General features: G+C 38.4%; 1 protein-coding gene across 4 annotated transcripts in view; it reads left to right on the forward strand.

The window, feature by feature from the left end:
* Nucleotides 1-12,963, forward strand: part of ELMO1 (engulfment and cell motility 1) — a 586,055-nt gene that overhangs the window by 193,041 nt on the left and 380,051 nt on the right. For all 4 annotated transcript variants that reach the window (XM_011950145.1, XM_011950144.1, XM_011950143.1 and 1 more), the window contains one exon: nt 7,724-7,759. In XM_011950145.1, the coding sequence (XP_011805535.1) occupies nt 7,724-7,759 (36 nt within the window). The remainder of the gene's footprint in view (nt 1-7,723; nt 7,760-12,963) is intronic.

Genomic DNA, 12,963 nt, shown 5'->3' on the forward strand with positions numbered 1-12,963 from the left:
GATCTCCTGACCTCGTGATCCGCCTGTCTCGGCCTCCCAAAGTGCTGGGATTATAGGCTTGAGCCACCGTGCCCGGCCGATGATGGGGTTTTCTAATTCTGCAATCGTATCATCTGCAAACAATTTGACTTCTTCTCTTCCTATTTGAATACCCTTTATTTCTTTCTCTTGCCTGATTGCCCTAGTCGGAACTTCCAATACTATGTTGAAATAGGAGTGGTGAGAGAGGGCATCCTTGTCTTGTGCCTGTTTTCAAAGGGAATGCTTCTGGCTTTTGCTCATTCAGTATGACATTGGCTGTGGGTTTGTCAGAAATAGCTCTTATTATTTTGAGATGTTCATAAGTGAAGGAGAAATAAAATCCTTTGCAGGCAAGCAAATGGTGAGAGATTTTGCCACTACAGGGCTGGGCTTTTAAAAGGTCTCTCTCCAGCTGGTACTGGGTGGGGCCGTGGAGCAAAGTCAGTAACAGAGGAACAATGAGGAAGTGTCGTTTTGACAGAGCACGAGCACAGTGTTTAAAACCTGAGTTTAATTGTTCTATCCATCGTGGGGTTTTGAAATTTCATTCCTATGTTCTGCTTCAAACATAGATGTGAAAGCGAATACAGCTGTGGGGAAACATGTTGTCCCAGCCTGAGCAACATAAGGAATATCGAGGAATGGACAGTGTTTCCAGAGACAAATATAAAAAAGACGGATATCAAAACATTTCTCAGAAATTTTTATTTTATTTTATTTGAAAGAAGAAAAATTGTATCCACAACTCTAAGTCCAATTTCATAAAAAATACTGCTCTTCTTTGGGTTTTAATAAAACACCACAGTCTTTGTCCATGCCTCTGTGCATACAAGACAATGAGACAGCCTACTTCTGTGTCCTTCCACTGTTAGTCAGTCATCACTAGGGGCAGAAAAACAGGGGAAACATTTCCAAGAATGAAAGGGCAGGGTACTTACAGTTTCCTTCCCACTTGGCAATGTGATGGGAAAATTACACTGCTGGAATATGAGTAAGCTGTAACACCACCCTGGGCAGGACAGGCAACTGCGAGCAAAAGTTAAATTCATGTATTTATGATGAACTTGGAAATTTTTTTTTTTTTTTTTTTGACGTGGAGTCTCGCTTTGTTGCCCAGGCTGGAGTGCAGTGGCGCTATCTTGGCTCACTGCAAGCTCCGCCTCCCGGGTTCACGCCATTCTCCTGCCTCAGCCTCCCCAGTAGCTGGGATTACAGGAGCCCGCCACCACGCCCGGCTAATTTTTTGTATTTTCAGTAGAGACAGGGTTTCACCGTGTTAACCAGGATGGTCTCTATCTCCTTACCTCGTGATCTGCCCACCTTGACCTCTCAAAGTGCTGGGATGGAAAGTTTTTTTAAATTAACTTTCTTTTCTTATGAAAAATTATTATCTGTCATTTGAAAAGTATATAAATAAGCAGGAGGAAAAAATAAGAATCATTTGTAGTGTGCCTTTCCACAGACAACAATTTTTAATATCTTGATGAATATCCTTTTTTATATATTTTAGATACACACATATGCACAGGCTTTATAAAAGTAGAATTATAATGCTCATATTTTTATAACCTGCTTTTCGTAGCTAACAATATTTCCATGTGACAAATATTATTCTCCCCTGTCATTTTTGTTGCCTGCATACTGTTTTCATTTTTGCAGCTTTATAGCTTTTTATGAATAATTAATATACAATAATTTGAGGAATGTGCATAGTATGGTGAACTGTTTCCATATTGTAGGACATTTATATTGTTTTCAAGATTTTTCTCTGAAATTTTATTTTATTTTATCTTACTTTTTTTGAGTCAGAGTCTTGCTCTGTTGCCCAGGCTGGAGTGCAGTGGCACAGTCATAGCTCACTGCAGCCTTGACCTCCAGGGCTTAAGCAGTCCTCCTGCCTCAGCCTCCTGAGTAGGTAGGGACTACAAGTGCCACCACACCTGGCTAATTTTTAAATATTTTTTATAGAGACAAGGTCTCTCTGTGTTGCCCAGGCTGGTGTTGAATTCCTGGTCTCAAGTAATCCTCCTGCCTTGGCCTCCCAAAGTGCTGGGATTATAGGTGTGAGCTGCCAGGCCTGGCTTTCTGAATATTTTAAAATCAGCTTTTCTTTTAGCAAAATCTTTGTGGATACTTAATTTATTTTGTTGGAATAAAATTCCTGACTCAGAGAATATATACATTTTAAAGCTGTTTTAAAATGAGAATAGCCCAATAGCTTACAGAAATGTTCTAATTTATACTTTACCATTCTTGTGGGAGTATGTCTATTTCCAATACCTTGGTCAATACTGGGCTGGTTTTCTGGTTTTCCTCAGAAAGATAGCAGTGGTGTTTGTGGAGTTCTGACTAATCTGGGGAATTTATAAGTGCTGTTTTATTTGTTTCATTGAAGTCATTTCTCCAAAATCTGGCTGTAGTATTAGAAACATTGGAAGGAGTCCCATAGTTATTTTAGTGATATATAAAGTTCTTACGTAATTGTCTTAAAAAGAAACATTAATTGTATAAATTATTAGTCCCCTCCGTACTGTGTCATACATATGACACAGATGGAAAAATCTATTGCTGTGTGTATGTATGACATGTATATAAAAATTGTCATTGTTGCATTAATACAAGAACAGTCTTAAAACAGGTTCCCTCCATCTCATATTAACCTTTTGCTATTCAAATTCTTTTTATCTTGCCTGAACCAGAGCTGTTTTCATTTTCTGGGTGTTGTGAAAACTGAGGTATGACTTGAATTATACACTTTGTTTTGATGTTCCCTAGCACCCACACTTGAGATGGATTTGTATGTTTTATTCCTTTAGCAAAATGCATATTACAGAGTGCTGAACCATACTCCTGACACTGGGTTAGGCATGTGAGGGGTAAGAGGAGGTGCACGGAGGATAACACAAAGATGTATATGACAGTTTTCCATTATATGTGACCTTTTCTGGAATTTTGCCTACACACAAAAGATAAATGTCTTTTTTGAAACTTTGTTAATCTCCAAGGACACAGATGATCAGCTCTAACTTACGCCATTGACTCTGAGAACTTGGTGTCTCTTAGAAGCCTTGGCTGTTCTGGAAGTTCCAGTGCAGGCCAAAGTGATTCATCTACTCACTGCCTTGCAGCCAAGGCCAGCTGACGCCATGCACGTTTTGCACTTTACCTCCTCAGAGACGACAGACCCAGCCAGAAAGAAGCTGCTCCTGTGGTCTCTGCAGTCAACCCCAGCTGTGAAGGCTGCCACATCTTCCCAATGCTGTCTGCTGTTTTCTTGGAGCCTGCAGTGCACTCTGCATTGCTCAGGGAGCTCCAACTGAACAGCTCTTGAGGGCTCTGCCAGAAATTTGCATCACAAAGGCCAAAGAGGCCAACCTTCTTGGGGTTTGTCAGAGATTGTGTGGCAGAAAATTCCCTAAACAGGATCTGCCCCCTTCTTACTCCTTTTGCTTTCTCTGTGCGTCTTTGTTCTTCACTCTGGTAATGGAAATGAGAAGGGGTCACACAGCCCATTTGAAGAAGAGATTATCTTCTGCTGGCGAAAAAAAGAAAGAAAAGATGCTATTCCTTGGGCTGAGGTGAGAGGTTTCTGGCCACTGTGAAACATCAACCTTTCCAGAGTAATTTCTCTTCTAGTCACGTTTCTCTAAAAAAAATGGGTATACTGAGAGAAAGCAAGAGAGACAGACAGACACGCACACACACACACAGACACAAAATCCCACCTAAGGCAGTAGACAGACGTTGCAACAACAGTTTCTCTTCTCCTTATACGTAATCTGAGGCCAAAGTGAGGATGCAAATTTGAGGAGTAAGAAGCACTGTGACTCAGCACTGGGTTATGTCTGTGCCTCTGGTCAGGGAGAGCTCTCCAAGGTCATGGATACTGGAGGAGGCGGAACTCGTATAAAAACTATAAGCATGCTCAGGCCCCAGGCCAGAAAGTTATTTTAAAACTTTACAGCGACTGCTTTATATATTACACACACACACACGCGCACGCGCGCACATTTTATTTCAAAACCTTTTTAAACTTAAAACTTGCGAGAACAGAGCAGAAAATCCCCACTTGCTCTTTTCCCGGAGACCCCATTTAAATTTCACCTGTTGTCCCAGCTCTGTCCTTTAATGGAAAGAATCTAGCTCCAGGTGGCACCTTGCACCCAAGTGGCCCGTCTCCTCCTAGTCCCCTCCGATCTGGGATTGTTCTTCACTCGCTCCTTTTCTTTCATGACTTTGGTGTTTTCAAATTATAGGTTAGCCATTTTATAGAATATCCTCTAATTTGGGTTTGTTAAAGGGTAATTTGTTAAAGGTAATTTTCATGGGAAAGTAAAATCATAACTCTCATACAGATGTGAACATTGATTATACAAATTGGGTAATTCTTGTCACACCCAACTAAGTCACAGTTGAGGAATGGAGGCCAAAAGCACATGGGCACATGGCACACCTACTGCAAGAATTGAATTGGCTGCAACCCTAAGACCAGTTTAATCTAGTAGCTGCTGAAATGACCTGCTGTAACTCTAGGACTGGTTTTACCTACCACTATCACTCACCAATCAGAGCTTAGCAGCTCTCAAAAATTCTTGTGCCTATAAACTTTCTTTCAAAACCATAGGTAACATTCCTATTTCTAATAAAAATCCCAATGTTTTCTTTGTTCCTCATTCATACCAAAGTCTACCGGTCTGTGTGTATGCTTCAAATTGCAATTCTGTGATTCCCCAGTAAAATGTTTAATTTAGAGGTTTCCCTCTATATTACATTTTGACTTCAGATAAACAAATAAACGTGTGTGAAAATAATTTATTTTACTCATATGGTATGATGAAACCAGGCAGATATTGTAACTTTAAAGGAAAAGTCAAAAGAGCACAAATGTATATGAAGGAAAGGAATGTTGAGATGAATTGCAAATGGAGACAAAACTGGTTTTCCACCAGTGGAAAGGAAGTCAATTAAATTACTGCGAAACAGGATATATATATGTATATATACACACACATCAGTTACCTACACCTTACAAAGAATTGTAAAATAACTCAAAGCCAACAGGCCTAGAATCTCATAGGCCAAAGGATATGTTGTACTCACTGCTTAGTTTTTTACTGAAACACAGAATTTTGTTTTCTACACATTTATCCAGTGTTCTCTCATCACAACAAACATTACAGCAAAAATTTCCCTTCTCCTTATGGAGACCCATATTGTATGTCTTTGGCTGGAATACAACAGATGGTTGTGATTTTTTTTTTCCCATTTTGTCCTGTTGATGGCACATGGTATCTCTTTGTTTTATTACTAGTGGTAACTTTGACTGCTTCAATAAGATAGCATCTTCCAGATGCCTCCACTGTAATACTTCCTCCCTCCCTTAGCAGCTAATTCATGAAAAGTTTGCAGGGAGACACAGTGAAACTATGTAAAGCCTCACTGCTCACCCCAATTTCACCCATCAGTTTTGGCATTGACATTTCTTATCTGAATTAATTATTGCTCTGATGATTTCCAGGGGGGAATTTTCAAATATTATTATTTCTTCTACACGTATTAGTTGGTTTTGTTTGGTAGTAAGAGCTCTGTTTTTTCCCCATGTATTTATTCACCTACATGTTTATCTCCCAAGGGGAGCTCATACTAGTTCCTGAGAGCCACTTTTGTACAATTCTGTTCCGCTCTGCGTTTGTTGATCTCATGTTGATTCTTTAAGTTGGCCATAGTGAGAGCTGTTACACCGTGGAAACTGGAAAATAATATCAAGCAGATTTGTGTGTTTTTCCCCAGAGATCTGGTGTTTCAACATCAGCACATCACTCTATAACAATGTGGACTCGGCCGGGGCACGATGGCTCAAGCCTGTAATCCCAGCACTTTGGGAGGCCGAGACGGGTGGATCACGAGGTCAGGAGATCGAGACCGTCCTGGCTAACATGGTGAAACCCCGCCTCTACTAAAAAATACAAAAAAACTAGCCGGGCGAGGTGGCGGGCGCCTGTAGTCCCAGCTACTCGGGAGGCTGAGGCAGGAGAATGGCGTAAACCCGGGAGGCGGAGCTTGCAGTGAGCTGAGATCCGGCCACTGCACTCCAGCCTGGGCGGCGGAGCGAGACTCCGTCTCAAAAAAAAAAAAAAAAAAAAAAAAAAATGTGGACTCATTCATTCCTATTTTATTCAGTGGGCTTAATCTATCACTGTTATTATTGATTTTGATGCTCAACATGTCCCTGATTTGGCCTGTGGGAGCTTTTTCCAAGGTGACTTCTGTGTCCTTTTGACCTGTATTTCATTATGTTTTGAGCATTTCTTTACTTTCTGGCTCAAGAAGATGTTCCAGAATTATCTAGATCTCCTTGTCCCACCCCCTAACATGAGCCACTTCCCCAAGGAGCCCCAATTCCTTTTAGTGGAGAGTAGCCTCTGGCCTTTGCGTGCTGCCAACTTCTGCTCGGGCGTACTTCCCCTTCTCCCCCTTTCACCCTGCCCAGTTCCTTTTTGATGAAGGAAGGATGAGAAATAGTAAATATTTTTTAAAAGAAAGACCGGTAGAGGAGGGGGAGCAGAAGAAGAAGGAAAAGATCTCTTTATATACATTTTTAATCCTCCTGCAAATTTTACCAGAGACTAAATTTAGTCTTCACCTGGTGACTTGAGTTTCTGAAGTGGGTACATTTTATGTGGTTGAGAATGTGAACATTTCTGAAGAGTAAAATCATTTGTCAGCCATGTCAGTCCCTACTCTGGATGTGCCTCACATGACACTATTGCCACAGTGCGGAGCCCCCAGCCCTCAAGCAGCTAGAAGGACAGTGAGACGTCCTGAGGCTTATAGCTGATGTGTCCTCAGGGCCTGTGGCCTGTAGATGCAGGCACTACCTATGCTGTCTGAGGAAGAGAAATCAGAAGTCAGAGAGACTTCCCAGAGGAGCCTAGAATGAGATGAGTTTGGGGGTGGGACTTAGTGAGTTGGGCAAAGAGGGAATGGATGTTTCATATAGAGGGAAGATCATACTTAAAGCCAGAGAGATTCGGCAGACTTGAGGAATGGGGGATGGTTTGGGCAGTTTAGAAACACTTATTTCTTCATATTCTTGAGCCTAGTTTAAAAAAAAAAAAAAAAACATAATTACCCTTTCTTGTAACCAGATTTGCCTATTCTAAGCCACCAGCCCAGAGTTCCAGTTTTGGAGTTCAATACTAGTGCAATGTCTTATTGCAAAGAGATTGATTGCAACGTCTTCCCGCAGAAGAAGCCACCTGAGGGAGAACAGAGGAAGTAAAATTAGTGGACATTCTACCAAAGAAAGATAATAAGTTATTTCTTTATAGTCTAGTGCTTTTTGGCTCAATGTTTTTTCATTGAAAATTTATCAATTCCTATCCCTGTGTGTACCCCCCGCTCCATTGAACACAGACCCATTCTGATCTAAATGGATGGTTCTGGATGCCTTTACTCATAAGCAAATGCAACTGGTTGATGACAGTAGTTTAATGTTGATCTTTTGATTGACTGTTTCTGATCATTAAAGAACACCAGTTTATTACTTTGAATGATGTCTTGAAATGGATAAAGTTCTTTTACTTAATGGTAGTTAAATCTGTCCTAAATCTAATCCTGAGTTTTCTTCAAGATATGTTCTTTATGTAAAAATCATTGCTTTTAAGTATGCTCCTCACATGGTTGTTTTTAAATTTTGCAGGCGATACCAGAAATTGCAGAAGATCATGAAGCCTTGGTAAGAATATATGATCCATGGATATTGATGATTTAACCCTTCCTACTTTCCTGCATAATTGAACCCTGTCCTGTGACTGATTGTATAACTATGCATCTAGTATTTTGAATAAGTGATTTCTTACTGTTTTTGTTTTCTGTTTGATGTTCTTTTATAAACAGCTTCTTCAAAAATGTATTTTCCCCCCTTTTTTGCTTTGGAGTAGAAAGAGTATTTTATGTATATAACCACTAAATGATGCTATAACCACAGAAAGATTGCTACCCTCCTTCTGGAGCAACACTAAGCATAATTTTATGTATTACTTTAAACAAAACTTTCTTTTTTGTGGCCTGTGTGATGTTCAAAGTCAAAAGTCTTTGATTTTCTTCAATGGCTCAGAAAGAAAAAGGATTCACATTTTAAAAAGTATCCAGGATTGAAGGAGGCAATGAAAATTATTTACTTTGAGTCTGAGACAGTGCTCAATCACCTACCTATGAAGTGAATTGGATAATTGTGTCTGAAGATAGGAAACTTCTTTCTTAGAGTTTTCCATTCTAAGTTTCTTTCTTAACTATTAAACAGGGTGAGTCCAAATATGGTCTAACAAACTCTTTGAAGTAAGCTGGACAGATTTTCATGGTGCCAAGCCATTAAGCAGATAATGTCAGTTTGAGAAGGAGCACTGACCAGCATCTCAAAGGTGAACCTTATTTTGTAAGCTCTCAGAGAAAATCCTCATCACCTTCAATGTACTATAGTATTATGCTGGTCTCAAATCATTCATCTTCTTCTACCTCTCACACACAGAAAAGTATGAGTTGCAGAAACTCTTCTGTTTATTAAATTCTAATAAAGTAGAAAGCAATATTGAGCTTCTAGGGTAAAGCTTCTTATATTTCATTTTGATGTATTTAATACAGTAGGAGCACTTAATGGTAATGGCAGCAGAAGCCACTTTTTATGATACTTTATCCTGGGCATTGTCTCAGTGTTTACACTCATTACTCCAAATCCACACTTACATTTAACATACAAGCTTGGTATTTCCTTGGTGCAGAAGTTAAAATCAGGTGGAGGAGCTGGGATTCAAACTTACTTTCTCCCCATCTACTTAATAGAATTTGCAAATATGGAGGAATTTGGGGCCCTGAAGCCAAAATAATTTCTTTGAAATGTATTAGCCAGTAGTTTTAATCTTTTGGTGTGTAGATATACTGGACAGTTTGTAGTTCATGATTTTTATTGATTAATCATAGAAATCAATAGTCAAGGCTCTGGTTCTGATAATGGCAGAGTGGCACAATCAGACTAACACAGATAGCAATTATGAAATCGGGACAAAATATGATAAACAAAACATTTAAAACCAGCTATATGAAGGCACTGGATAGCAACCCAAAACAGGCAGAAGGTAGAGGGAAGTTAACCCTTGAGAGACCAGATGGGTCTTTGATGGGATTTGTGTGTTTGAAGCTTTTCCCCTGAGAACACCTGCTTATCCAGGCAGCATGGGGTGGCAGAAAGCCTCAGTCTTAGTAAGTTACTAAGAAGATATACTTTGGGACTGCAGAGCAGCTAATTAGAGGGAATCTATGAAAGAAGAGAAGCTCAGAGAGTGGGAGACTCCACATCCACATATAAACCCTGTCCCAGTCCACTGCTGATCACTGAAGCGTGAATGCACACTTTAGTGGTAAAAACAGCAAGTGGAAACTAAAAGATTTGAGCAAAGATGTCAGCTGTCACTCACTGCAGAGTTTAGACTTTTACTTCCTGCTAGAACAAAAATCATCACTCTTCAGAGGAACAAAACTGAATTCTGAATATTGACAGTGTTTTGTTCACAATGTCCAGTATATGATAAAAATTTACTAGGTATGTAAAGAAATAGGAAAAGATGACCTACAGTTAAGAAAAAATGTAGGTAGTAAAAACTGACCCTGAGATGACCCAGTTGTTGGAATTAGCAGATGAAGGTTTTTACAAAACTTTCATAAATATGTTAAAAACTAAAGAAAAGTGTGAGTGTAATGCATGCACAGATGGGGAGTCTTAATAGAGAAATTTAAACCATAAAAATAACCAGATGTCAGTTATAAAATTGGAAAGCACAGTAAAGTGAAAATTTTACTGTATGAGGTTGAAAATATCAGAAGAAGAGACAGTAGCCTTGGACATATATCAGTGTAAGTTACCCAATCTGAAAAGTAGGTAAAATGAATAATGAGTACTTGACCTGTGAGATAATAAGTGATCTGAAATACATTTAATTGGAGTCCCAAAAGGAGAGGAAAAAGAATGGGGAAGACAAATATTTGAGGAAATAAATTACAGAAGAAAATAACGATGGAGGTATATGAAGCAAGTTCTTCAGAGTGGTGAGACATGATACTAGATAGGTATTCAGATCTGTAGGAAAATATGAAGGACAACAGAAATAGTAAATATGTGGGTAATATAAAAAGACAAAATATAATTTTACTTTCCTTTAAATTTCTTTAAAAGGCTATAAGTATATAAAGCAAAAATTATAATACTGTTTGGTAGGGTTTATGACATATGTAGATCCAATATGTATGACAATGAGAGCACAAAGGATGGAGGTATAAGAGAAACTACACTGTAGCAAGCTTCCTAGTGTGTAATCTTCCCTTTAAGTAGACATTAGTATATTAATGGTGCACATTGTAATCCACAGAGTCACAACTAAAAACAGTGCAAGGAAGCATAGGCCAAAATACAAAGGAGGAATTAAATGATACTCCTAAAAAAATTTTTGATTAATTCAAAAGAAGGTAAGAAAAGAGAAGTAGAATAAAATATAGTTGAGACAAATAGAAAACAAATAAGTTGGTTGATTTCAATCTAATCATATCAATACATTACATGTAAATAGACTAAGCAGCCCAATGAAAAGGTTTAGATTGTCAGATGAAATTTTTTAAAAAGCATAGCCCAGCTCTATGCTGTTTATAAGAGATGTACTATAAAGCCAAGGACACATGTATGTTGAAAATAAAAGGATGGAAAAACATATATCATGCAAATGCTAATAATAACAAAACAATGGTTTTATTAATATCAGGAAAGATAAGACTTGGAAGCAATATATTATCAGAGTTAAAGAAAGGTAACTAGTAATAAAAATGGTCACCTCATTAAGATTTAATCCTCCTTTGTATTTTAAATGTGTGTGCTCACTTAAAATTATTATACATATGTATAATAAGGTTTTAAAATACACGAAGCAGAAAAGGACTACTAAAGAGAAAAAGAGGCAAACCCATTAGCATAACTGAAGGTTTTAAAACCAGTGTTTCCTAACTGGTATGAAAACTAGGCAAAATAATAAGGATATGGATGATTTGATCAACACTATCAAAGGTCTTAAGACGCCTTAATTGTCATTTATAAAGCATCAGACTCAACAACAGCAGAATATGCATTATTTTCAAATACACATGGAATGTTCACAAGATAGTCCATAGTAAGGCTGAAGAATTTTCAAATGATTAAAATTACACAGATTATGTTCTTTGATCACAAGGAAATTAAATTAGAAGTCAGTAACAATAAAATAGCCGAAAAGCCTCAGATGTTTGGAAATTAGAAAACACTCTTTCATACTATCCAAGAGTCAAGGAATAACCCAGTTGAAATTATGAAATATTCAATAATGAGTTTCATTGCTATTCAGTAATGAAAATACAATATACCCAAATTTGTGAATGCAGCTCAAGCTGTGTTTAGAGGGAAATTTTTAGCTTTAACTATCCATGTTGAAAAGGAAGGATGGTTTTTAAAAAAATCGGTGGTCTAAGTTTCTACTTAAGAAGCCTTAAAAATGTGAAGTAAGTAGAAAAAAAAGAATAATAATACCAATCAATGAAATAGAAAAGAGACAAATAATAGAGAAAATTAAAGCCAAGTATTTATTAGGAAAAAAAAAAAGAAAAGAGAAATCCAATATCAACACCAGGGATAAAAGAGGGAATATCACTACAAATCATACTGACATCAAAAATAAAATAAAGGAATATTTCAAATAATTTTACGTTAATACATTTAACATTTTAGCACTTGGGGAGGCCAAGGCAGGTGGATCACTTGAGCCCAGCAGTTCAAGACCAGCCTGGGTAACGTGGCAAAAACCTCTCTCTACAACAAAATTCGAAAATCAGCTGGGTGTGATGGCTTGTGCCTGTAGTCCCAGCTAATCAGTAGGCTGAGGGGGAATTGCTTGAGCTAGGGAGACAGAGGTTGCAGTGAGCCAAGATGATGCCACTGCACTTCAGCCTGAGCAACAGAGCGAGATTCTGTCTTAAAAAAAAAAAAAGAAAGAAAAAAGAAAATTTAGGATGAAATAGACAAATGCCATGGAAAACAGATTTACCAAATGTGTTAGCCATGGAAATGCATGGCTTTGATTTCCTTTCAGGAAAGAACTTGCCAAGAAGGGTGCAATTAGTTGATAGTTTTCAGTTATCACACATTCCAGATTCATGGCAGCTTTCAGTACTCTCCCAAGGCAGTCTTTAGTTATTGAACATGGTGGGGATACCAGAGCCTGGTCATTTCTACCCATTATGGGATTCCTCTAAGAGGCAGTGTTTGTTCTACAGCGTCTCACTGAGTTGGCTGAGACATTTTCAGATCTGCATTTGCTTCCTGTTCCCCTTCCTTTCCCAGGCGTCAGATCTGTTTCATGGTCCCAAGGCTTTCTATACCCAATCCTACTCTCTGCCTGCTTTGTCTTCCACAGGCATTGCCCAAACTCCCACTCAATCTCTGTTCTCATAACTCAGTCTCAGCATCTGCTTCCCAGAGGACTAAAACTGATACATCAAAACTGACTCATGATGAAATAGAAAATTTGGACGCCCATAGTTATTAAAAAATTGAAATTGGCTGGGCGCGGTGGCTCATGCCTGTAATTCCAGCACTTTGGGAGGCAGTGAGCCAATATCGTGCCACTGCACTCCAGCCTAGGCGACAGAGCGAGACTATCTCGGAAAAAAAATTGAAATCATTTCTCGAAAACTTTCATACAACAATAACTGGTTACACTGGCGAATTTTATATATTATAGAAGAAATACCAAATCTAAACACATGCTTTCAGAAAATAGAGGAGAGGGACCAGTTCTCATTATTTTATGATACCAGTATCACTCTGATGCCAAAACCTGGCAAAGACAATACAGGAAATAAAAATTATAG

Source organism: Colobus angolensis, unplaced genomic scaffold (assembly GCF_000951035.1).
Source record: "Colobus angolensis palliatus isolate OR3802 unplaced genomic scaffold, Cang.pa_1.0 Scaffold302, whole genome shotgun sequence".
In the NCBI taxonomy this organism is placed as follows: Eukaryota; Metazoa; Chordata; class Mammalia; order Primates; family Cercopithecidae; genus Colobus; species Colobus angolensis.